Source organism: Melanostigma gelatinosum (assembly GCF_949748355.1).
Source record: "Melanostigma gelatinosum genome assembly, chromosome: 15".
Taxonomy (NCBI): domain Eukaryota; kingdom Metazoa; phylum Chordata; class Actinopteri; order Perciformes; family Zoarcidae; genus Melanostigma; species Melanostigma gelatinosum.
The window spans coordinates 6,021,818-6,049,265 of NC_136648.1; the positions used below are offsets into that span (position 1 = coordinate 6,021,818).

Consider the following 27,448-nt stretch of genomic DNA (forward strand, 5'->3'; position numbering starts at 1 on the left):
TACACAAACATTGAACTAATCACAGTTTCATTACTTCACTGACTTTTCCACGAATATTTTCCATGCCATGATGGCGCTAATGCTTATTTGTGCATTTAAGTGTCCAAGATGCAACATGCAGAGAACATTTTTGATTTAACTGCAGCTTCTGCACGTAACAAATCAAAATTTGTGTTGTGTACAAATGTGACAGCACCACTAGATGTCAGCATTGTAATGGAATTACAATATCTATTGTCACGGTTGAACTTAAAAACTGAAAAAAATTCTCGATCTCAAGTTTGTTTGGATAGCACCTTTCAAACACAGAGGCAATTCAAAGTACTTTAATAAAGCAGGGACGTGCGTAAGAACAAGATTTAAAAACAGGAACAATTAAATAAAACAAAATAGAAGACAGTTTAAATCAGTAGTAGACCAGAAATACACATAACACTGTACAATTATTCTTTCCTATTTATTCCCTGGGAAATGTGTATTCAGTATCGAGCGTATCAGCCTCACATTGAGCTCGACTTCTGTTCTGATTATTTAGAAAGGGACCTGGTGGATACATGTTTATCAGTTTTTGATGCTGTTTAGTTCAAGCAATCATGAAACAAATGCATGCTAAGGAAGTTGAAATATCTCAGATTATACTATCCAATCTAATTTACTCTGTTGTGTTGCTAAATGCTGTTTTTTTCTTCGTCTTCAAAAACTAACTCATTATGTTCAAAACAGGTTTGATGCTTTTGAAAATGACCTAAAGGTAGCATGTTGAAGGGAATAGTGAAGGTCCAAGGACTGATCCCTGTGGTACTCCATGAGTGTAACTGCAGATTTCTAGTCCCCTATAGCCACACAAAAATATCCTTTCAATGAGATAGGACTACCAATCTAAAACAGTATCCAATATACAGTACTTAAGACGTTCAGTTAAAATCAAAAGGTCAACTGTAGCAATAAAACAGATGCCGGTTTTGTTTTAATCCTTTAATGTGTTGGAGTCACAACTATATCGGAGAATGAGAAGCAAATAGGTGCACCTGAAGGCCTACAATCATTCTGTCTGGTTTCTCCTCAGTTGTGTTAGCACTGAGGTCACACATTAAGCAAGCTGGATGAAACTCCAGAGGCCAGAAAACATGAAGAGACAACGCTGCTTTAATTACAGGAACAGCCCCATGTGTCATATCAGGGTGCAGTGTTTTCTTTCAACTGCTGAGAGAGAGAATTTGAGGCTCCATATCTCCACCTTGTCTTCGTCTCTTCTTCTTCTCTGGTCTTTTCCACACAATGACACTTCCCTCTGGGTCATCCGAGGTTGCAATCAGCTGAGAGGGAGGCTGCACAGACTGCAGCTGCTCAGCTTGACTCTGTCTTGTTTCATTAACGCTAAGTAAAGCAGATCATACCATTCCATCAACACCACCTGCTGGTCAAGGGCACGACCCATTCACTATACATCTACCATATCGTCTGTCTTCGTACAGCAACCTGTACTTTCCTGGCTCGAACTCTCTCCACATGTCACTACTTTTACTGTTGAGACTGTGTTGTGTCATTGTAGATGCTTTCTCCAGTGAGACGGAGTGAAGCTGTATGAATGGCTTGGTTTGTTCAAGGGAAAATAGAAAATTGCGATTCTGTAAACAAAGCAGCGTGTTGAACAGGTCGCTGGGAAACCAAAGAGTGGATTGTATCATGCAGCTTTGGCAATACAAAGACCAGTAGACTGTGGTTTGATATTAATGTCAGATATTGATTGTCGGGCCGCCAATGGGATAAAAATGATAATAAAATAAACCAAAAAGATGCCTTTTCTGTCATGTCACACCAAACTCCAGTTAAGTGATTGATTTTGGAAGATCATGTTACAACCAACCATTTCACCTTGATTTATAGGTATTTCATGTTTCCTCCCACAGTTACTCAGCAGCAGCAGCAGCAGCAGCTTAGATGTGCCTACTTAAGCAATTTCAAGAATGGACAAGCCGCCACATGCTCACATACAATTTGGCTCAAGTGTGTCATAATACTTCAATAGAAAATGTGCGTGGACCACAGGTTACATGCCACAAATGAAGCACAGAGCTTAAGTTCCATGGTGTTCTTTGATATAGGAAGGTGCTCCTTCTTTAAACTGCAGCCACTGTTTTGGTTTCTCTACAGAAGGTACGTCTGTAATCTTTTAGCTCTGAGGACACCTTATAATGGAATATTTTCCTAATTTCCTTACTTTCTGTTGGGAATTGCTCCTTGCGCTCCTCCAACCCACTTTAAAATCTATTCATTCGCAATATCTGATTGGTTTTCTCCCAGGGATGCAAATCAAACCAACACAAGAGGTTGACAGAGCTTTCACTGAGGTTTCAAAAAAAACAACAGCCACCTCTCTCCAGCCCACGAGGACGGACCTTTTCTGAATCCTGAGAACTGCTGCACACGGTGCACCCGACGCCTGAAACAGCAGAGTGGCGCAGACGCACCGTCAGCCTCCAAACCTAAGCCACAAATTATGTCTGGTACATGGAAGAGATCATGTGGCCCTGCAGCGGAGTAGGGGTGGTGAGAACGAGGAGTTTGGTGGTAACTGGGTTGGGATTGGACGGATACGATTTACATTCCTCTCCAGGGATGTGATATCAAGACAAGGTCAGACCAAGGCCAATACACACGACTCCAAGGAGAGGGAGGAGGAATCTAATCTTTGCTCTTTACCTCTTTACTCAAAATGACTTTTTTATGTAGAATACAATACCATATTTTATGTTAACTCTGCTTGTTGTATAATTTTCCACAAGATACAATCTGTCTCGCATTATATCATCTACCTACAGCTTTATGGATCTTTTTATTTGCCTGAGAAATTTGGACATTCAGCCGATACCTTGCACACACAGGGTTTGTCAATACTATGCGTTGACATACTTTCAATGCATTTTTGGGAGATTTGTTTTGTAGGAGTTTGCCCTCAAGGAAATACCTCAAACTCCATCAACGTCCCTTAGCACATTCCATCTCATCTGACTAGCCGGCGCACATACAGACTAACCTCAATGCCCAGAGGAACCTCATTGTAATTGCAAAAGTAATGTTACACTGCAGACTAACACTTGAAGCTGAATAGAGTATTCCAGTCACAATTGCAGCTGAAACAAAGCTGAAACTTTTTCTACAAAAGGGTGACATTCTCAAGGATACCTGATATGACTATTTTCAGACGGAACCGTGATATTTGCATCTAAAATGCATCACGCAGCTTCTGAGAGAGAAGTAGAGGAGAATAAGGCAGTCTCTCCAACAGCGGGGAAAATATCCCGACAGCCTCAAGAGATTAGTGTCCATTACCAAACAAATTTCTGCTACCACCTACAACACTTATGACAGCCCTCAGTTCAACCCTCATAGGAGCCCTGGTTAAAAACATTTTTTTTAAAAGAACACACTTTTGTCCTCATGGCCATGTTCCCTTGACACCAGAATGAAACAAGCTCTGTTTTCTTGGTTGCCGGGTCTGAGAAGAGGGGGCGAGTGTGTTTTAAGAAGGGTGTGGGAATCAATTACCCCACTCAAGAGACATGCAGGACCGGTGGGTATTGCTTAGGATTAGTGTCCATTCTTGTCATGTACTGACAAACCCTCCTGCTGATCTCCTTAAAACCAGGTGTTATTAAGAAGCACAGCCCTTACTGGGGGCCTTTAGGCTTTTGAATGACTGCCCTTTAGGAATGACTGACAAGCTGAAAAAAAAGTGCATTCCTGTGCTTTCATGTGCTCACCTGTGTGAATTGTGTGAACGATATTGAGCATGAGCTGAAAGTGAAATCATGCAAACAGCTCATTGATAGGACTTACAACTTTAGCTGCGACTGCTTCGATTAATCTTCTTATGCAACCATATTATCTGTCATCTTGTGTGGAAAAGGGTGGCAGCATTTCGTTGACATTTTGGGAGATATTCTCTTCAATTAGCTCATCATAGCACAAAGACTGGAAACAGAGGGAAATAGCCTGGCTCCGTTTGAACAAAACAAAATCCGCCAACCAGCAACTCTGATACTAAAGCTTTATCTTTTGTGTTTAAGTGTAAAACTGTCTGACAGGTAACATCATTTTACAGGCTACACATGCAGATGCACAAAATGATTTCTGGCCTTCATGTGCACTTGTATGTTTCGATGAAGTCTTGAGAAATCAGCCCTGACCTCTTCATTCATATTATTTTGACAACTAAAGGAATTTTAAATGTCAAATCTTATTTAAATAATGACATACACAGCATACATGGATGGAATTTTACCCTTGAAGCATTAGGAGCAATGGCTGCTGTAAAGCAAACGGGAGCCACTTGGGGTTCAGTGTCTTGCTCAAGGACACTTCAACCTGTGCTGCCGGGGATCAAACCACCAATCTTGTTACTTAAAGACGACCCTCTCTAACCCCTGAGCAACAGCTGCCCCAAAAGCAAATTATCCCCATTTCTTGCTGAGGATCAGATGGAAAGATCAATAGCACTCACTGTTAAACATGAAGCTTCAACCAGCAGCTGGTTAACTTAGCTTAGCATAAAGACAGGAAGCAGGAGGTAAAAGCAAGCGTGACGACAAGACATCAGGAAGACACTGCACCCTCCTGCCAAAACCCCCAAGTTTAAGTTTCACACTTTAGTTTTTGTTCAGACTGAAGAAATAAGATATAAATTGTTAATTAGTAAGCTTAAGAGCTGCTGGCAGGTGGATTTTGTCACAATTTAAGAAGAGCCAGGCTGCTTCCAGTCTTTATGCTAAAACAGATATAACAGTAGTATCAATCTTCTCATATTACTGTCCGCCAGAAAGCGAATACACTAAATGTTTGCTTTTGTATGACGTTCCACAATGCAGCAGGTCAACCTGTCATGTTCACTCATACTCAGATAACACACAATGCAAAAGGTGAATAACTGGGGATCTGTTGACGGGAACGATCATAAGAGATCCAGTATCATGTGAAACATGCAACCATGAATTATCAAGCTTGCTCACTTTAATCTTTAATTTGAAGGGCTATTTTGTTCACACACAGTAAGTAGAAACTTGGCCGCGTGAAGCCACTTCGGCCCATGTACGGCTGTTTGTGATCTGCGGTGAACGGGGTGGATATTGTTTGAGATTGGGAATGAATAGACTTCATCCCGAATCCTGGCAGGAGAGCTCCCCAGGTGTAGCTGAGAAAACCTGGACCCTTCCCAAATTCATATACCTCTCGCTCTCTATTTACGTGCCAGAAATCAAGGTGTGTGCGGACACAAAAGATGTCAGTTGGTAGCTGAGCTACTGAAAGGTGTTTACACAGGAGTTAAGCAGGGTTGTCCCTGACTAAATACATTCTCAGCTGGCAGTCGGTGGATATTATTTACAAATCAAGAGGTCAACCAACAAATCTGTAATACTGATTCCTTACTTATTATGGCTGTCATGCTTGAGAACGAACCTGTCAGGTCGGTGAAATATTCCTTCGAATTGCTGTCATTTAACCACCTAAGTCTATGTTTTAAAGTGATACATTTAAAGGATTTTAGTCATCGTTATTTGTGAAAGAATCCATTGCTAAAAGCTTTGCTGTAGTACATCTTCATGTCTGTATTTTGCAATCCTGTAACGTTCTAGTGAGTTTCCATGTTAAACAATCATTTCAGGGACAATAACTAACCGTTTTGTTAATCTCAGAATCTTATGCAATGAAATGCGTAGGAAGAGTAAATATTCTTCAAGAGCAGGCCTGCCATAGCGATCAGATTACTTGTGAGAATGATTCATAGTTTGCCAATTGATTTATGGTGCTCAATAAGATATCTTTCAAAGCGATTAAAGGTTTCATCTTTAGCTGTTGCAAAATCGCCTACAGTTATATTTGCGGATAAATTAGCTTTCTTCACTGTGAACTGCGGGGGAACTCCTGGTTAAGGAGAAGTGATCGCCGTGCCTCGCAAAAGGCAAGACCAGACTGATATTTAACTTCAACAGACAATCTTTAACCAAAATCGACTAAACAGGCAGCCTATTGTGTAGTGTGTGATGCATTATTGACAGAGGAAATCAACACAGATGTGACAATATATGGAGCATGAGTGGACTAGTTTGGAAAGGTCCAGAGTAAAACGAAGACATTTTGCACGATAAACCTCTCCATAGCAGTGGTGGAAAAAGTGTTAAGATAATTAACTTAATAAGTCAAAATATCAATGCTGTATTGAAAGAAGAAATCCTGCATTTAGAACCTTGCTCGCTCACACTACTAACAGAAGCAGCTATTTGAGCAGAATGCACTTTAAAGTTGCTAAATTCCAAATTCAGTGCATGGTTGAGGGATTGCCTCCACACGGCTCTCAACATGGCGACAACTGAGTCGGCAGCTAATAGCTAACGGTGCTTACAGCCTGAGCAGTGCAACCATGCCAACAGTGCTTACAGAGCTAACAGTAACCTGAGGGGTAACTGGAGGGTGGGCTCTGTATGCTTCGGTGATGACGCCGCGGGTCGGGGCAGCGTTATCAGCGGTAGAGAGGTCCAAAGTGGCGGCGATTAGCTAGCCGGTGCGGTGCAGACACAGGGACTCGCATGCACTAACATGCACCCTCAGCCAGACCGCCTACAGGTAAACAAAGCACAGAGAAGCTCAGGTTACTGCACACACACCTGTGGAGATTCTCTGCACCGGTAGACATAACTCCACATTAGCAAATAGTTGTTTTTTGTGTGCTACATTAATGGTCTGAATTGGAATTTAGCATTTACTATATCGAAAGTAAAACCACTTGTTATCAAGCAAAATGGCCACCGAATAAAATATTTAGTCTACGATTGTAGTTGGTTCAGGTGGGGTCAATTTTAACTTTTTACTGCTGGATAGTTTAATGGATAAAAGAATGCATCATATTTCACTTGCACATCATATGTTTTCTGTGTCTGCAAAGTAATTCCAGCTGTCAGATGGAGTAAAAAGTAGCATACGATATTTCCAAGTGTAAAGCATAATATGCAACTCAAAAACCTACGAAATATTTCAAAACTTCAGATTGAAAGTTCATTTTTGACGATGGAAACGGCTGACAAAACTACTTGAACACAAGGTCCTCTCGTGTTAAAAATTGCTCCAGTATTTGCTCCGGAGCTTTCAATCGTATCACACGCTCTTCTTCAGGAGATGCTGCTCTTGTGCTGAGCTTGTTTTGACACAGAGCCCGTGTCAAAACTCCTCGTACAGGGAGAAGGCTACGTAATCACTGTAGTGGAGTAAGCATACTTTACACTGCTGCACAAAAAAATTATCATTTTAAAATTTGAATTTTTTAGCCAACAGGGACTTTGATACAGTTCAGTGCATGTGCTAGTATACATTGTATCCTGCTTCTGCTGGATCATACAAATTCAGGGTTTGCCATTCTGGAAATAAACTGTCACTGAGTGGTGGTAAACAAGTATTTGATCATATACAGGCCAGCTCAGAGTGACCTCAGTCTGCACAAACACTGACGGTATGGTGCTTAAAACGCCCACAGAGGAGAAACTGTCATTCCAATCGTATAAATGAAGACAACTGAGACAGATTTATCTGTCTCAGACCTGAGAGAAAATTGTGAATCAATTCGGCTCTCTGTATGCATTGCCATATTATTCTCTCTCTCTCCCTCTCCCTCTCTCTCTCTCTCTCTGCTGATGGGAGGAGCGCAGCGCAGCTCCTCTCTGTATAAGAAGTGTTGAACTTTCAACAAGGGATTTTACACAGCTACTCAGGAGAAACGAAATGATCTGCCCTGGAGCCGCAGCAAAATGCTGGATGGACACCTACTCCTGGGATGGTTAACGTTTACAGTTATAGTGTATCTTCTCAACTTGCCTGGACCAACCGCAGCATATTTCGGGTAAGAACAGATTTGTCCATGATGCTGCTTTCATTGATTTGATTGGTTCCTGAATTACAAATCAGGTAGCAACTTTTTTTTTTCTCTTTCGAACTCACTGAAAACTTTTCTTTAAACACAAGTTTATTTAGCGAGACTTCAACAAAAGTAATCGAATTCTACTTGGATTCGTAGTACCAGTTGTTTTGATTGCACTGATGTCTGCGGGTCAGTGAGGTGTCATTTGGCCGCGGTACGTTGCGCAGCGCTCAGCGGCCTCGCAGCTGGTGGCTGCGGCAGGTTGTCTGCACATGATTTGGCCTCGCTGAAGCTGCTGACAATTAAAAAAAAGAAAGAAAGAAAGAAAGAAAGAAAGAAAGAAATTAAGTGTGACAAGCACGGTCAGCGAGTATCTTAGCAAGCCCATAAACACAGCATCTATTATAGGTCGTTATACGCAGCCGCGGAGTAATGTTGGCCGGGGAGAGTTCACCCCATTCTTTCCCTGACAATTGAGCCAGCGCCCGCTGTAAAGTAACCCTGGGCACGTTTGAATGGCAGGTAGCGGTCGCGTGATTATTTTGCTGAAACCCTTATAAAATCATATTCTTGGTCGACTCTGAAAACAGCGGCGGAGCGAAAGGTGAGTGCATATATGCCTCAGACTCCACAGCTGGTAACAATAAAGCAATCTGGTGGCCGAAACGTCTGCTCAGCTTGCACAGAAAATTCCCCCATCCAGCATAAACATCACACAACTCGAGCAGTTTTCTTTTTTTTTCTTTCGATTTTCTGCTGCCTCAATCAACTTTAAAACACACTTGGAACACGTGTTGGGAAATTAATCAGAACAATTGAGCGTTTCAGGAATCATGTCATGTACACAATGATGTTTCATTTAAAAAGAGCACAACGGTGTACATTTCAAAGTAAGTCGTTCCCAGGGAACGCCTTGGATTTTAGGTGTAGCCCACTATGACCTCCACTTTAGAGTGCCTATACTAATGCACTGAACTCTAGTTTGCCTACTGGCATGACCTGCACTTTTAGTTTTTTCTTCTGTCTCCGTTACAGAACAACATTTACCCTGCAGGGAGGCCAAGGTTGTTCAAATGAGGTCAGGTGGAAGGGCAGTCATGTTTCACCTGGAACTGAAGAAGTTTTTTTTTATTCTTAAAGACCGGTATAGGCTGTGAAGTGATGACACTTAAAACCTTTCCGGCACAGTCAAACGTATGGCAGGTATGGGTGTATGTGCAGGATCCAGGAATGTTAGTTGATCTGAGAACTGTGGTGGTGAATCTGCAAGAGAGGACAGGAAGTGTCTTGTGTTAGACTCGTGTGTTAGACCTGTTGAAGTGGGATCTACCTTCTCCTTGATAAGGTATGGTGGTATACAATCTTACACAAACATAAAAGGATAAGCAATTTTGGGAGTACTGAATCATTTTCTCGATGTCAAACTGTCTGAATTAACTTGATTGTTGTGATTAACACAGATTTTCTCGTCTGGGTAAATGTTGTCGTCTTGGGTGTTGCACCGAAGTGTTCTCATCTGAGTGATGTAAACATGCTGCACGGCACCTGTAATAGCTCTGTATGATGGAAATATCTCAGCCCTTCTCAGTAAAATGTCATCATCCGTAATGCACATGCACACATCGAGTACATTCGCTGTCTCTGTCTTTGGTTTCAATTCCAAAGTTGCACTGGAAGGACAAATGTAACCCTGCTCTCTGTTTCTGTCTCCCTCCCTGTAGCAGTGTCGCCCTTGGCAGGCAGCATGTATTAAGGCTGACGTGCCAAATTGGCACTCACATCGGCCTTAATGGTCCTAATGGTAATGCGTATTTACTCATTCAGTGAGCATTTGTTTTCAATTCCCTCTGTCAGTCTGTTCTCTATCTGTGGCCTGTGTAGCGCAGCGAGACATGTGGTATTGCGATACTCCAGACTTATTGTTCCGCGGCCCGGTGAGGATGGAATATGAATGAGTGTCAGTGAATGATTTAGCCCTGCAGCTGAGGAACATGAAACATAGTGAAAGAGCCTGCACAGGTGACACCGATACAAAATGTGACTGCCCCGCGGCCAACTTCTCAGAAACTCGACACCGGTGACACTCCGGCACAGTCCTGCTGGGCTTCAACTGTGGGCCACACTCGCGCAAACCGGTTCAAATATATATTCCATGAGCACGAGGCATCCTCGGGCCTCTTGAGTACTGATTTACTCAAAATAGAGGGTCAATGTTGCGTACCCAATTTCCAGAGTGCGGTGGATCGTAAGTGTAACATAAACACAATCTCTCCTGCTCATAGTCTGCGCGGCTGAGGGTGGGGTGGGATTCCTGGCGTAGTCGAGCACTCGCTTAAATTGTCATCCTTTGCCACAAGAATGTGAGCACTCATTTTCTTCCCCCCAGCCTGTTGTGGCAGGTGCTGGTTCTGCTAAATCCGTTATCATTTGCCGAGCTTTCGTTACTTGACTTAATAGGTTATGGCACCTTGATGAGAATGTTGTGTAAACTGTCGGAGAGGGAAGTGTTTGCTCAGTTGACCCCGTCGGGGCTCCGAGGGCTGCCCGAGACGACTGTCGGTTTAAATTTGAGTTTTGGTGAAAGGCATGTCATTCTGTAGTCTGAATGAGAGTCCTAACACTGAGTCAAGAGTTTGTTTTTATTGAGTTCATGTGCGACATATACAGGAAGGCTGCCCACAGTAACGCTGCTGGGATTTACCAATCACAGAGGCACCGCAGCATCCGGAAGAAGCACATATAGTGGTTGCTGTTACTTGCTTTCTAATCATCCTCAAAGAATCCATCGCCAGTTTGTTCCTGATGCCCTTTCAGATGGAAGTATTGTTTTCAGCGCTCCATTAAGTGAGGCAGAATGCCAAAAACAACAGGATAACAAATGGGATGTGTGTAAATTTACTGAGGAGAAAGGATTTTTCAGTTTGCAGCTGTAAAAGGTTTTATCACTGTGCTGAATTAGTTCCTGGTGTGTGTCGAACAGCAGCGTTTTAAAGTTGAAAGTAGCCTCATTTCTTTAGCGCCGGGCAGAAATATTACAAGTTGTTTTTTAAGCGGCTCCTTGTAAACATTTCCTTTGGTTCCCTCGTCTGTCTCCCTTCCCGTCTTCTGGTTCGCCTGCCTCATGTGCGTGCCGGCATCCCTGCAGCGGTTTGCGGGGAGCTGCTGGGTGATTACCACTCATTAGGAGCAGTGCAGTTAGTGCGGGCTCAGGCTGGCGATGCCTGGCAGACAGTGGTGGCGGGCGTCTCATTACCAGGCCTTATGGACTGATTAGCCCTGACGTGCAGCAGGGTGGGGAGCACCGTTGATAGAGGTATTTCCCAACTTCATAGGATATCCTGTGGCTATAGCCACACCTCAAAGGGTATCACTTTACTGTGAGCCAAGAAGATAGGATTCTCTCAGCATTGACGCTGCGACCGTGCAGCGTGGTGAGATCACGCAAACCTGGAGGCTTAGATAACGGACCGCATGGCCTCTGAAAAGAGAGAGCTTTGTTTTCTTTATATTTCTGTTTGATACGTCAGGATTTGAGCTAAGCCATGCTTAGCTTTGGGTGCTCTGCTCTACAACGACCCCGTGGAAAGGCCTGCTACGTCTGTGGATGCCACAGGGTGGTGCAGCGCCGTCCGAGAGCGCTGGATGGTCCTCAATCAGCACTTTGTAACCTTTTTTGAGTAACAGTAGGAGAGTGGGAAATGAAATATGAAAACATCAAATGCAAAGGGCAGCCAAGTCTGTGTAAAAAAAAAAAAAATTCAGGAAACAAAAATACTTCTACGTATGCTTAGTTGTGGTCGACCTGCATGACACGTTCGAAGTTTCTTTCAACTTCAGCTTACAGAGCAAACAATCCCCTTTGCACAGAATATGATGTCTTCTCTAAACTAAGTAATGCACAGCGTTACTGTTTGAAATACAGAGCGGTACACACCTGAATAAGTTTCAGTGGTATTTGTAGTGGGTTGTTATGGGGCTCGTACTGTATAATAACATGGTTCCCATGAATATCTTTGAAGATTACATGGTTTGGTAAGGCTTTTGAAATGTGTTTGGCTTTCTCACATCTTAAAAATGTTCAGTTCTGGTGTCCTCAGCATGCCGAGCAGACCGCAGCCAAGACATATTCGATTTTAAAAGGACTGTCCCACCAGTCAGCTGTGCACTTCATTGGTGGGTAGTCAGAAGATATGGGAAGGAAACTCCCGTTGAAGGAAACTCTTGTTGGTAATGCATGATGATCTTTGCAGATGGAGCTGGAGGGACATGGGCAATTTGCAAAACAGGAAAACGAATATAGGCTCAAGATACTTTTAGTGGTCAGGCATTGATGAGATGATGCTAGTTAGTGCGACCGCTATGTCCTGTGTTTTCCATCCTTGACCACAGGCGTTTTCGCTGCCTGGTTTGTGGGGATATAAGAGACATGGCACTTCACATGTGTGCCAAGATTAGCAGATTGACAAACCCTCACTTAAGGCTTTGGCCTTCTAGAGAATAACGTTTCTCATGTCTAACTCTGTTGCTTTTAGTCAATGTTGTCAGTTCAAAACGTGGCTTTCTGCAGCAGCCGAAATAAAATCCTGCTTTTGAATATCATGCACCTGCAAAGATGAATAATTTCATAAAGGATGAAAGGAAGTTGACCATACCTCAGAAACTGCAGGGTTAGACTTTTACTGCACTTAATCAGGACGTTCATCTTGCGTAAACACAATCCTATAGAAGCCTGACCTGACATGCACTGAGATACTTCACTCAAACGTGTGTGTGTTTGCCAAATGGGTGTTATTATATAGACTAAGGTTGGCCTCAAAAGGCATATTTATCCATAAAGCCTGAGTATTAGTTTGATAATGGACACAGTCAGAAGTACACTGACATGAATGGGCCTAGGCATGGCAGATGATCTACGCTGCGATTAACCTTGGAAGTACTTTTGTTTCTCATTGAAACTGGCCCATTTGCATGACTTTCAACTGGTTGCTGCTGCTTTAATCATCAGTCAAATGTCAAGAGTCAAACATTTTCCCTCCAGGCGATAAATGAGCTGTGTGTACATGCACAGAAACTCTGCTACTGGGGAATATTGGCCAAGAGAGGCCAATTAACAACACTTTCCGTCTTTAACTTCGAAATGACTGTCAGTACACAAGCTTAAATTTTGCAGATAAAAAAAAAAAAAATCTTTTTTGCATCTGGGTTCTGCAGGACTTTCAGGAAAAAACCCATATCTTTCAGTAATAAGAGTAAATAACCGTGAATGAACTTAGCCACTTGTAGTTACTGAGGCATGAGTGATTGTTTTGTTTTGAATTTTGCGGTTTTACGCTTTGTTTGTTCACAGGAGTGCTTTTGCCCAGTGTAACAGGAATGAACAAACCGGAGACCTCCAGTCTCTGCACACTTTTAGTCTGTTTTGCTCACTCACCAAATTACCATAGTCTGGGTCTTGTGTCTGCATGTGCGACTCAGTGCGAGCCGAGAACAGTATGTGTGCCTGAACGTGTTTGGTGCGCTGGTACAGCGCTGCTCTGTGCCATGGTGTAGGCTAGAACAGGGGAGTCATGCGGACACTGCTGCATGCCCAATCTGTGCCAGTCACACAGTGACTATAACTGAGCTGCTGACCTTAGAAGCCTTGAGTTCTCACATAGCAGTTAAACCTCTTACCATGCCCCACACTCCCATTCCCAAACCCAGGTTCTGTAGTCTTACTTCTCAGCTGGTAGTGCTCGCAATTCACAGATTAAAAAATTAGTGCTGAACAGTGACTTCCCCCCCCCCCTTTTTATTTCTTTTTTTTACGAATTGAAAGAAAGAATATTTTTATGCGGGAAAAGCTGAGTGAGAATATATTGACTTAATTTAAAAGAAAATATGCCTCATGCATCGTGTCATTCACATTTAAAATATCAAAAGGATACATGCACATGAACTCGACCCAATCAGCCAATTAGTGGGAGTAGGCTGATGCAGCCTATGTTGATTATAAATGACCAGAAGGGACAGCACATGATATAACATTGGGTCATATCCTGTTACGTCATACAAGATAGCGGACTTTCCCCTCTCGCATTGGAAATGGTGGTGCTGGTAGACGGCGCATGACATCCCCACAATGCAGAAAGGCTCATTACTCAACTAACAATGACTTGCTAAGTCCCAGGCCAGTACCACTTTGCTTTCAAAGTCGTTTTGTCATGTTACTGTACTGTGTCAGCCACAGCTTGTTAGGAGTAGTCACAATACCCAGTGCTTTCAACCAGTGACTGATCTTATCTTAGCTTCATACGGAATCGTTTACTCTTTCCCCTATTTCTGGCTTTAGTGACTCGGGGAAAAGAGCCGTGTCACTGTGGCTGTTGGGGAGAAGATATCGGAGTTCAATGCAGGATTTTGTCTCTTATAAACGTTTTTGAGGCGGACAATAGCCTGGAGACTCCCTGTACCAGAGAGTCATTCGACACTGATTCATGGTTTCTTCAATTATTCACGTTTAAGCTGTGGAGCACACTGTCAGCTATAGTTAGAGTGGGCCAGAGGGAAAACACCACACAAACTCGCATTCCTACAACCTCTGGCATGGCCTGGCGTGATACACCAGATGGGACTTGGGCAGGGTGGTCTGAAGTTCATCCAACATTTCTGAGAAAAGAACACACTCCCCCCCCCCCCCCCCCCAAAAATGGAGCATTTTAAACACGGCATGGAGGAAAAAGTGAACGAGAGAAAAGGAGATCAGCACTGGCGGGTTTAAATTCCTACAGAAAGTCAATGTTTGATTTCTAAGAAAAAAACGTACACATTGCTATCAGGTGAGCATGGTGAGTTTGTCTTCATGACAGCTGAACTGTTCCAAGACTCATGTTCATGGCCGTCATTGTCTTGTGTAGGTTACGTTCTGAGACAGCGGTGGTTTTGTCTACAGGAGGCTTTGTTTTGAGCCAACAGCTGGACGGAATGATTGGCATTCGTTTAGAGTAATTGACCAGTGGGAATAGGGGAAGTTTGGAAAAAGGGAAGATGGAGGAGGAGGAGGGGGGGTAAGCTGTGATGTAGGAGACACCAGACCACACAACCTGCAAGTCCAGGCTGATGGAGAAGCTGTGGCTTTTGTGCTTTTTCTGCCTGGGCGCGTTCAGCCACGACTGACTCTTGTCGGTGTTGACTTAAGATAGTAAGTGCCTGTATGCATGTGCACATGCACACATGTGTAACGTTATATGATGACCAAACATAGCCAGCAACTATTTGAGGAGTGAAGATGATAAACAAACAATAGCTTATCTCCAAATTTGAAAAACAATACTGTACCAGAAAAACGTTTGCTTTGGTAACATGTGGTGTTTTCAGCAGTTGAAGCCTATCTTTTTTAAATCTATTGATCTTGACATTATTGTAAGTATTGGTATGACGAAACGTGAATGTCTGCAGAAGTTACACAAATCTCTGCTCTAAACAGGACAGCAACCACAGCCCGACCGACACTGAACTTATGAGTTGACATTAAAAATAAAAAAGCTATGATATGTTGGCCAATAATCATTTTTTAAGGCATAACAGTAAAACAGCTTTGCTAAGGATTCCATGTTTTTTTTATTTACATTTGAATAATAAACTCGGTATTCTCTGTTGGACAACAGAGGTAATGGTGACACCGTTTCAAAATGACCTCAGACATTTCTGTGCTTCAGTTTCTTGTGATAATGTACCTGTGGTAAGCTAAGATTGGCTGATATATTATCTCGTTTATGACTAATTAACTGTCATTTACTTTTTAGGTTGGGATATCTTTATAAAATGTGGAAAAACTTGATATTCTTTGTCCGAACGACAGTCCAAAGCCCAAAGATGCTGACTTTACAACGATATAAAACAGAGCAGCAACAGTTCACATCTTTAACAGCTGTAACCAGTTTGATTGTTGGACGAATTGTTTTAGCATCTGATATTTGTAAAGTTTGCTGTTTTGCTTTAGCCTCCTGAGTTTAATCTATACCACATGGACGTAGCCGCCTTTGTTTACATATGGAGTATTTGAATAACACCAGCAGTTACAAAGCTGTGTGTGTTTGTAGCCTACACACAGAGCAAGCAAATTAATTTGGCCAAGAAAGTTAAGGTAAGAGAAAAAATAACGTTTGCCACTATCTAAGAGTTTAGGTATTATTACACCTCCTTAACTATTTATTTATTCACAGACCAAACCAGTGACGAATGAGCTGAATTACCAGCAGAGGGTCCAGGCCTGTAATGTAAAGCCAGAGAGGGAGTGACGATGGCGAAGCTTAGTGCTAGTCAATGATTTCCATCGACTCTGAGGCTCCGTGGTGTGAAACGAGCCGCTTTCACTTAACCCGCTGCATTGGAAAATGTATATAAAGTAAATGTCACGGGCGGTGGGAGGTGAGGACAGGTAGAGAGACAGGACTAAACAAACTCCGGTGTTACCGAGTGAAAGACAGTGGAGGAGGAGCAGCATGAGAGTTGGTCGGTGATGTCTGCGAGGAGTCTGTAGAGGCAAGTGTGTGAATGGAAAAAGCAAAGCTGAGCAAACATCAGCAAGAATCCCACCTCACGTTGGATAATAATGACTTTTATATGTTGGTGTTGTATTCCATGTGTAATTGGTGTTGCTGTGCCAACGCCTCAAACAAAAACACCTATAGAAAAATGGTCCATGATGTGAAAACACAGTTCCATGTTCTTACTTTCATATGCAATGTTGCGGAGATGCTGTGCGGGTCCCTGAGCTACACCTACTCTTTAAATACGTGTCGTGATAAGCAACTGTATTCCACATTCGTCACTACCTTCTCAGGCAACCCTTTATATAGCTTTTATAAGTTGTAATCTTAAGCTTTATTAAAATGTTTATTCAAATTAAAATGTTAGCAATTCATTTAGTAATGATTTGTTGATAAATTGATCCAAATCAGCCTTTTGCTTGTTGTTTGACAACAATAACTTGTTGTTATTAACACTTTATAACGGATCTATAAAGCTTTAGTCGATTATTATCATCCCTTAATAATGCCATTGGTTACAATTTAAAAACCCTTAATGGTGCATCATTTGGAAGTGTTTTTTCAATATGTTATAGAATAACTGAGTTGAGATGACATGTTTTGTTTTTACAATTTTTCTTCCTAAAAGTGTTTTACAGATTTGTGATGAATTTTTCTGATTTAGCCACTGAGCTGTTTCTCTTTTCCTCTAAGTAAGTTGAATGAGTTCATTCTTCAAATGTCAAAAAAAGTGCATCCAGTAAAAGATGATCGACAGACAGAAAAAATGGAATCCGTTTACATCTGTGACACTATTTGACTATTTTCTGTTCTGCCACAGAGTGGAAACGCACACAAGAGCGAGCCCCGGCCAGTAGCTTCTCCTCTGGAGGCGTAAAGTGTTTCTCCCCTCCACACTTTGCCTCCCGGCTGTCTTTGTAACGAGCTAGAAATATGCCTTTGTGTGTAAAAAAAAAAAAAAAAAAAAAAAAAGCCGCAGAGACGGTAGCGCTGAGATCAGTGTCAAGTCATCTTTGGCTTCCCTCCAGCTCCGCTCACACCATCTTTTTGTCTCAGACAGCCAGCCGTCACACAGACAGTTGAGGCCTGTCACTCTAATGGTCTCTTGTTTTGGCAGACATGTGGCCCTTTGGAAAGATCTGACGCTGATGCATGTTACTATTCGTGCCTTTCCGAGGAATGTGCACGTCATGTTATTGATATTGAGTAAATTCAGACCGACATTTGTCGGTTGGAGCTCTTTGCTAAGCCATATCCATATATTGCACAAATTCCAATGCATATTTGCTTATCTTTTAAGTTGCAGGCATGTGCAGCAGTAAACTGCTTCCTGGTGTGGTGTCAGTATAAAACATGTCTTGAATTCACATGATTTTTAATTCCCCATTGTTTTTTTTCAAACGTACTTCAGGGATCTTTCATTCCCTGACTGCTTGCCATAGAAATGGAACGGTTGTCAGTCATAGGTAACATACCGGGTTAGCTGGATATGTTTGTTTTGGCACCTTGAATATGTTTCCTTGGCATTGTTAGCATAGTGCGCTCCAACAAAACATGAGACAAATAAGAGGAAGATGTTATTCCCAGCGAGACAGTCCTCCTGCGTTGTGTATGCTTCGCTCGGTACATCTCAAACCATGCATTTCTTTACTCTCCAAGTGTGTTGCGAGAGCAATCTCCGTCAAGACCCAGCTTGCCAGGTTTCCATTTGAGAATCCGTAGCTGTCAGACAAGTTAAGGAAAGGCAAACACACTTTGTAAAAAGGGAAACCATTTGACCCAATCTGAAAGCAAATCCTGATGCCTCCTTTTAGATTTGACTGCTCGGATTTTCAACCACGAACGTGACTGCATCGTAAAGACAATATCGTATATCGCATGTGTGAACTATTAGGTCCATTGGTATGAAACTCAGACTCGAGGGGAAACATTTCAGTCAGTTATTGGACCTATTAAAACAAATGTCGTGTTGAAGAACTCCTGTGACCTTCTGCTAGAGGCTGGAGTGAATATGAGTGGTGACAGAATCTTCTCTGAAAAACAGTAATGAAGTCAAAAATGTAAGTACCGGTAATGAAGATCACCGATCAACACTTCTGCTCGATTGACGAAACCAGTGCAGACATCCTGCAGGTGCTCTGCACCTTCACGAAAATACTACAGTCATTTCTTTTACAGCAATGTGTTTCCCATTTGCTGCGGTTACTCTTCACAGTCTTATAGTTGGACTTCTTTTATTTTGTTTGGCTGTATGTACACTTTTTACATGCAAGAAGGCGATGGACAACACGTCATTATTCCTGATTTAATAATGCTGTGATGCATGTTAAGGACTGTATCCGTTATGATATTCAGTTGCAAAACTTGGTTCTTCAATCCTTGTTTAGGGTCAGTTTTTACAAAGACAATGTACCACTTTCTACTTGAAAGCAAGAAGTTGGAGTCCCGCTTTTTATTCGTGCATCATTGGGCGAGGTGTCAATCGGTGCACAAAAGTGTCTTTAAAGTGTCCCATGTCCATCCCCGACGGCATGTTGGCCAGACGACTTGTGCTTTTGTGAGTTCTGTAAATCCAGTTATTCTTCAGTTTCACTTTAAGGGTGTAAAGGAGGCCAGAAATTCCACATAATGAACAACCACGGTGCCAATCCTGTCAGTTGGTGTGACCAAAATGGTCACAGGCTGACAGTCATGTCCCCTGTGTGTGTTTATGAAAGTAATGCTCTGCTCTCCCCATCACAACCTCAGAACGCTGGTCGTCGGTTTTGCCAGCTATGTGGCAGTCCTCGCTTTGTGTGTTTTATATACGCTTCCCTTAAATAAACCGACGAAAGGAGTGCAAGTCTACCACATGTTCTCCATACCGTGTTTAGAACCGAAGCTTCTGCTTGTATTTCAGATGGATCGCAGCTTTAAGGTCCTGAATGCCGGACTTTTGTTACAGGGCTTCTATAATGAGAGTGTAAATCCTGCTGTGTGATCATGTTTAAATGTACAACGCTGCTGTGAGTGACACCCCCCCCCCCCCCCCCCCCTCAGGATATGATATAAATATTAAACAAAGTCTCTGCTGGCTACTGTTTCACATGCATGTGGTATGACTATCAAATTCACTGCATGCCATTGTTTAAAACATGTCCCCATACCAGTTGAGCTCTTTATTACTTCTACAAATTAGAATGACATCTGAAATCCTCGTGAGCTGCCGGTGCTGTGACTTTATTCGCGTGTGAGGTCTAAAAAACGGGGACAAAACGGTGTCGGGAACTTCTTATGAAAAGAAAGAACTCTTCCACCTCTGCAGAGAATTTGCTCTATATACAGACACGCCTGTGCTGGAGGTTGATCTCAATCTCCAGCAAATGTTGAATTCCCCTGAACATTAACCACTGAACAGCTGAATTCATTTGAACATTAACCACACTTTTGAGCATTATATGCCCCAGCTGTGCTTCCTGTGCTGTTTATGTAGTATATCTTTGCAAGTTATTGTTTGTCCAGGAAGGTCGGCATCCTGCGCTTTATTGGAGCCTTTTATCAAGATGAATCCACTCTCTGTGCAGTGTCTTTAACTGACCTGAGTGCGTGTGTGATCTTTCCGTCTAGGTTGACAGGTAATGAACCGTTGTCTATCCTGCCACTGAACTCTCTACCGGAGGAGAACGTGGGCAGGGCCCACTACAAGCTGTGCGACCGGCTGAAACTGGAAAAGAAGCAGCGCAGGATGTGTCGACGAGACCCGGGCGTGGCGGAGACCCTGAGAGAGGCCATCACCATGAGCGCCCTAGAATGCCAGTACCAATTCCGCTTTGAGAGGTGGAACTGCACCTTAGAGGGGCGCCACCGAGCCAACATTCTCAAGAGAGGTTTGTTTTTGTATCAAAGAAGCAATATATCCAGATCATTAATATAGCGGCAAACAAGCATTATCTCATTTGTCACTTTTCAATGTGCTTTTTCCAGGATTTAAAGAGACGGCCTTCTTGTATGCCATCTCCTCGGCCGGCCTGACCCACGCGATGGCCAAGGCTTGCAGTGCGGGACGCATGGAGCGCTGCACGTGCGACGAGGCCCCGGACCTGGAGAACCGCAAGGCGTGGCAGTGGGGAGGCTGCGGAGACAACCTCAAATACGCAAACAAGTTTGTCAAGGACTTCCTGGGCAAGCGCTCCAACAAGGACCTGCGTGCACGTGTGGACATGCACAACACAAATGTGGGCATGAAGGTAAGAGGGAGAAGATGGCGATGGTTTATTAATGGGGTGCTTGACTGATATTACTCAAAGTCATTTTGATAATAACAATGGGAAGTACTACTCAGCCTGTGAAAACAGTTATGACAAATTTCGGACATAACTTTCACTTGAAGCTGCTCTAATAGATATTTGAATATCCTCAATGGGTCAATGTTTTTGTTTAATCTGAAAAGGGGTCACTCATAACACCCATGAGGCCAACCAGGACACACTCATCACGAATGAATGAGGTCAGAGTTCATTTGGAGTCACAGACAGTATTCAAACAGAAATGTTGGCTGCTCTCTTGAATCAGTGAAACGGTGGGAAAACTGTGATAATATAATACAGGCTGAGTGCTGTGCAAATATAGATATAGACAAACGGCAGCGTGAAGTGCCAAGTCATTGCGCCTTATCCCGGATTTACTGTTCGACCATATCTTTGGTTTTGCCTTGAAATGCTGCAGTTTAAACATTACAGCGCTGGTACATGACTGCTGTCCAAAACACAACACACTGTCCAAATATATGGTTAGAATGACCAAAGTGGAATTGAATACGGCCGCAAAAGGACTTTGATAGTTATTCATGGGGCATTTTGGTAGCTTGAAATTACTGAAATAAATAGCGTAGAGTATCATGTATCTCCAAAAAACCTGGAAAAAAACCTAAAGTAATTGCCACTGTACATTTGGGGAAATATAAAAGTGCTCATTAGTCAATATTTGCTTTTCTCTCCCAGATTAGATAGGCATCATCTCACGTTTGTGCTCCGGCACAATTCAATGACTGTTTGTGGTTAGCAAATATTGGTTCTTCATCTTGGAAGTGTTTTTAATAGTAAAATAAAAAGATGGAATGGTCTTAATCTGTCAGGCCGAAGCAAACTTAATGTCTGGAATGCGTTTCCTTCACTCGGCTTTTCTCACTCTGTCGCCATTTTCATCTTGCTTTCAAAATGAATTATAGCAGAAGCACACTTCCCAAATGTTCGCAGACACAAAACTCTCCCAAAAGACCAATGCAGGCTCTTCCTTTTCAGCTTGGCTCTCCGCAATCCAATGTCACAGGAGATTTCATTTGTGATAAAAGATTTACAACATTGTTTTTGCTCTTCTTTTTTTTTCTTTTTCTTTTTTTTTTTTTGGTGATTTTTCACATGTAGTGAGGTAAACCGCAGTTGTTCGGGATGAATTCCCACACGGAGGACGGAGCTGGAATGTGCTAGCCTTTGCATCCCCCCCGACATTTAAAAGCTGACCTATCAAAATTTTCTTGACCTGCTGGTGTGATGAATATGCGCTTCCTGTTCCCCGATCTCTTTCACAGTCTGAGAAAAGAACTGTAGGTGCTGTCCAAACTCCAGGACAATGTGTTATTGTCATTGATTTTCGCACACACACTGCTTTTACTTTGTGGTTGACGCTGAAGTAAACTTTGGCTGACTGCGAAAAGGTCAAGTAGCAATAAAATAACGCGTTCGTGGTCACTTTTGCTGACGATCTCCATGTTTCACTTGCAATTCTACGATTTTATATCCAGACCGTCTTAACTATTCTTTCTCCCTCCAACAGTTTGCATGACTTATTATCTGGATAATAAGTCAAGGACATAATTACCACACTAGAAGATTGGGTTCATCAACTCTAGGTTTAGTAAACGCATTGAGAGGAATAGCGCCCAGCATCGCCCAGTCTCTTATTTACAAAGTCTGAATAGGATCGTCTGTTCGTAGCAATATCTTTCCTGCACTCATCGTGATAACAGTTATGTCGTTTAATCAAAATCTGTGGTTATCATGAAAAAATCTTCCCACCAGCTAATATGCTTTTGCTCTTCTTTTCGCAGACTTAGACAAAGTGCAATATTGTTCTCCTTCTCAATGATGTTAATTATAGTTCACATGCAATATGTGAAGCCATTGTTTTTCCCCTTTTATTGTGGTATCAAAGAGACCAGTCAATTTACTAATTTGCTGTGGTGTCTTTACATTCCTCTCAAACCACTGCGCTCCACCCTCAGCGTCTAATTGTGAGCATATTTTGGGTAATTTGGCTCTTTGAAATGCTGCTTACCAAACAAAGGCTCATTAAATGACATAGCTTTCATCACATTCCTTCAATATGACGTGGCAGTTAACAGTATTTCATTGTCTCTGAACCAGGTAATCAAGGCCGGAGTGGAGACCACTTGCAAATGCCACGGCGTCTCCGGCTCCTGCACTGTCCAGACCTGCTGGAGGCAGCTCCAGCCCTTCCACGAGATCGGCAAGCAGCTGAAGCAGCGCTACGAGACCTCCATTAAGGTCGGCAGCTCCACCAATGAGGCCACGGGAGAGGGAGAGATCTCCACGGGCCGGAGCCAGCAGCAGCAACTACAGCAGCAGCAGCAGCAGCAGCAGCAGCAACAGCAGCAGCAGCAGCAGCAGCAGCAACAGCAACAGCAGCAGCAGCCCGGCCTGAACGATCAGATCCCTCGCACTATGGACTTGCTCCACATCGAGGATTCGCCCAGTTTCTGTCGACCCAGCAAGTACTCGTCAGGCACGGCGGCCCGTAAGTGCTACAAGGACAAGAACTGCGACGCCATCTGCTGCGGGCGAGGCCATAACACTCAAAGCAGGGAAGTGACCCGGCCCTGCCAGTGCCAGGTGCGCTGGTGCTGCTACGTCGAATGCAAGCAGTGCACACAGAGAGAGGAGGTCTACACCTGCAAAGGGTAAACCAGTGACCTGTCGGCCCCTACGATCAGTGGAGCAAGTGAAAGATGGTGGTGTTGAAGGGGAGTGGCTGTTTTGTTCCCAAACAAGGTTCTGCTTCCACTGTCGGAACGGTGTTCTGCAAACAAAAGAGGAGCGAGCCGATGGAGAAGCAATAAGCACTTTGAGGGATTTCTGTGGGTTGGGCTTCAGAGGTCCTGTGGCCCCCCGTGTCTGGGGTTTGCAGATTAAAAAAAAACCCCATCTCAGACAACTGGGAAAACATCTCAAGCTTCTTTTTTATAAATCACAACTTTGCCTTGAAGAGAGAAGCTTTTATTTTCCCATTTAAAGAACAATCCTATGTCATCTTTTTACAAAAAAATCTGAGATTAGCGTCCAGCTAATGAGGATCAAACACATGGACAGGAACACCGTCAGACTGGATTCTGGGGTCAAAGAAGAATGGTGTGTGTGTGTGTGTGTGTGTGTGTTGGTCATTCTTTGTGTTTTTTTGTGAGCACGTGATAGATCGCGAGGGGGGGTTCGAATGACGACTTGTATGGCAATGAAAACCATATTCAGAGACTGCTTTAAAAAAAAAAAAAAAAAAGAAAAGACAGGGTGTAAGATTTACTTTACACGCACATATTTACACTCGCACACATTGTGTGTTTGCATATGTATATAAATAAATTCAGTTATATTGTAATGATATTATACAAGCCACTTATCTAACTATGTTAAAACAAACCACTAACCACACAAATGTTTTGTTGTTTGTGTGCTCGCGCTCGTTTTTCTTCTTGATTCATGTTGACAAGGCCCTTTGGAAAGCAGCACACTTGCGTCCGTCGTCTTGCTGTGGATAATTTATAGATCCTTTGGGACTACTCCTTCACGGGGAGAAAAAGTTGTGTTTTTTTTGGTATTAATATAATATGAAGCTGTTAGTAAATGCATTAACAGAAAATAACTAAACCAGTCAGTTTAGGCTATTCTCGGCCTTGAGCGAACCAGTGTTCAGGGAATAACTTAAACCACTAGAACTATTTGGATTAAATAGGAGAGAAATAGTGCAAAGACGAGTGATATCCAAGTGGAGATGACAGTGGCCTTTTTATGACGGCCAACATCATCGCAACAGGTGATCACCAGCAAACGGTCCACGTGTGCCTCGCGTCAGACAATTCTTTTGAGCTCTGCAGAGCTGAAATCTTTTTATGTTTGTTTAAGTTTGAATACTTTTGAAGTTGTAAAGAAAACTGTGGCGAACTGGAGGAATGTAGCCCCCCTACCATTTCACATCCTTCTTTCCTCTTCAGCAGCCACGATTTGATTGAGCCCTATTCAACACGTGCAGACATGTACAGTGTTGGGCAACTGAGACGGAAACCTAACTTGACGTGTCTGCAGAATTGCTCGAGTAAAGACGAATACGCGAGTCTCACAGCTAATGTATACAGATTTTATGCGACTAACATTTGTGTAATGTTCGGCAAATTGATGTCTAAATGCAAATATTGGGGTTTTGCAAATCAGGTCTCTTCATTCAGACGTCAGTGAAATTGTTATAATACTTGGGTTGATTTGCTTTTTCAGATCGTTGACACTATGCGGCATACTGAACCCTGCCATGCAACTACAGTGACGGTTTAAAAGGAACAGTTTGATGTTTTGGGAAATACTCTTATTCACTTCCTTGAGTTAGATTACTGATACTGCTCTCATGTTTAAGGCTACAGTCGTTAAGGTCCGTTCATCATAAAGACTGGAAACCTAAAATATAACATGCTAATCGGTGAACTTTAGGGATGCTGGTAGGCCGATTTTGTTACCTGTTTCCTGTCTCTATGCTAGGCTAAGCTAACTGGTTGCTTGTTTCATATTTATTTGACATATATGAGAGTCGTGGTGATCTTCTCATCGAATTATCAGCAAGAAAGTGAATAAGCGTACTTGTCAATCTAAAATGTTGCTTTAAGACACAATGAAATCAAAGGTTGAATTTGATGAGAAATGTCTCTGAACACACAAACAATGCAGACAATATTATGTCATTCTCAGCACTTAGCCTCTGGGAACATTATGTTATATACTATAAGTTATGACTTGTTTTAGATGGGTGTGAATTAACTACTGAGTGAGGGACCCAGCTTTGTATTATAGCACCATTCACGCACTGAAGCCCAAAAGCCCTTTAAAGTATTTTAAGATCTGTATTTATAGATGCAGTGCAGTTCAGATTTTTGTTTCTTTAAAAAAAATAAAAAATAAAAAGTAAATATTCACGGTTTCTTCTCCTGTGGTATAGAGACAAAAGTGAGGCACATGTTCAACTCTCACAAGCAACTGTAACAGAAATTGGTAGCATTAGGAATGTTCAGCTGAGACGTTTGTGGAAACGGCACACAGCTGCTGTAACAAGATGGTTACAGATTGTAATCAGCGATGCAGCGCCATTGCCAACCATCCTTAGCAGTGGCTCTTACCTTTTAACAGATGGTTTTAGTCTGTAAAGATGATTATCACCAGATTTGAAATGAAAGCGCCGTCCTCGACAGCAGTATCATGCTTTAGGTAGAGAGCCTCGCATGGCTTATTTGTCCGGAGGAGATGAATTCCTAGCATTTTGATATGAGGAGGCATGCCAAATAAAAACTGGTCCAAACATATACATAGAACTTTGCACGCAACACGGAAACCATAATGGCTATGCGGAGACCTGAAGCATGAATGCCAGCTTCCCACAACTTTCGTGTGTGTGTGCATTCACCACACACACTCTCCTTGGCCCAAACATGCTGAGGTTCTCTACCATTGAGCAGATTCAAATCAGGCATGACAGGAATACCAAATGCACGCAGAGGGCATTTTTTTGTTTGTTTATAGATTGTACATAGACCTAAAAATGTCTCCCGAGAGAGGAGCGTGACGCAGCAGCCAATTGGTTTTTAGATGTCACAGTCGTCCATATTCTCAAATCCAGAACTCTGCACTGTTTAGCCGTCAGTGGATCATGTACAAAATTCTGTTTTGTAGAAAAAAAAATTAAAAGATAAATTATTTTTAAATATATTATGAGCATGTGTTTAGTGTAAATAACGTCAAAGTCTAAATTGATTTTATATCCTGTATTTTTTACTCTTGTTTTTCTTTAGGGTGTTTGTTCCTTTTTTGGGGTGGAGGCTTCGAGAAGCAGTGTATACTTTAAGCATATTTCATGTCGTATCGCATCATTCTCGGTTATCTAAGCACTAACAAATCCTAACAAATTTAGAATCGACTCACCTTCAGCTGTCTTTCATTCATGCGCACGATCAAGACACGTTTTTTCAGAGTATTCAAACAAAATCACAGTCATCATCGACAGGATTTGATCCGTTTGTATAATCGACTATTTTTGTGAAAAGACTTTGTAACGGTATCTCCATACGATGCAGTATAAACACATGATTGCATCAGCGTAGACTAGTTCGTACTCACCTTTGGATCACTTTACATGTACATGTACTTTTTGTTAGGATTTGTGCTGCGCTTGTAAAACAAAGAAAAAAACACATCAACCATGTATTGCCCTTTGTGATGATACTACACCAGCAAAGCTTTGTCCATGTTCACGTATTCATGTCTTATGGGAACCCTAAATTATTTTTCCTCTACCTCATGTGTATAGCTTGTAGGTATAAACAGATCACAAATGACTGGTAAGAATGTATTTAAGTTATTTAACATCTTTGTATAACAAAGGCGAAAAAAATCTGAAATAATAAATGAATTTTTAAATTATTTCATGTGTGGTTTCATTCTTCAGTTGCGCTTTGAGAATTTACTTTAAATCAGCTGATTGCTATAAATTAATGGTGTATGATATGATTATACATGTATATAATTGTCTTACTGGTGATTTTAAAATAGTTTGTAATGGAACACCATATATATTTTTTTATTAAATGGTTGTTTGAATCACTTGTCATATAGCCCCTTCTCAAATTTAAGGTTTTGCTACTTTTGTCAGTTTTATATCTGTATAGATGTAACACCATTTGGCATTTTAGTCTGTTAATCTGACAATA

The 27,448-nt window shown here is 42.2% G+C and overlaps 1 protein-coding gene across 1 annotated transcript; it reads left to right on the forward strand.

Moving 5' to 3' along the window:
* Nucleotides 1-7,682: 7,682 nt before the first annotated feature.
* Nucleotides 7,683-27,161, forward strand: wnt9a (wingless-type MMTV integration site family, member 9A; the record flags this gene model as incomplete). The annotated part of the gene is given in 5 exon segments (XM_079284487.1): nt 7,683-7,724; nt 7,728-7,888; nt 20,044-20,303; nt 20,401-20,663; nt 22,839-27,161. Coding segments are annotated over 5 exon segments (1,284 nt in total). The 3' UTR covers nt 23,397-27,161.
* Between the last annotated feature and the right edge of the window lie 287 nt (nt 27,162-27,448).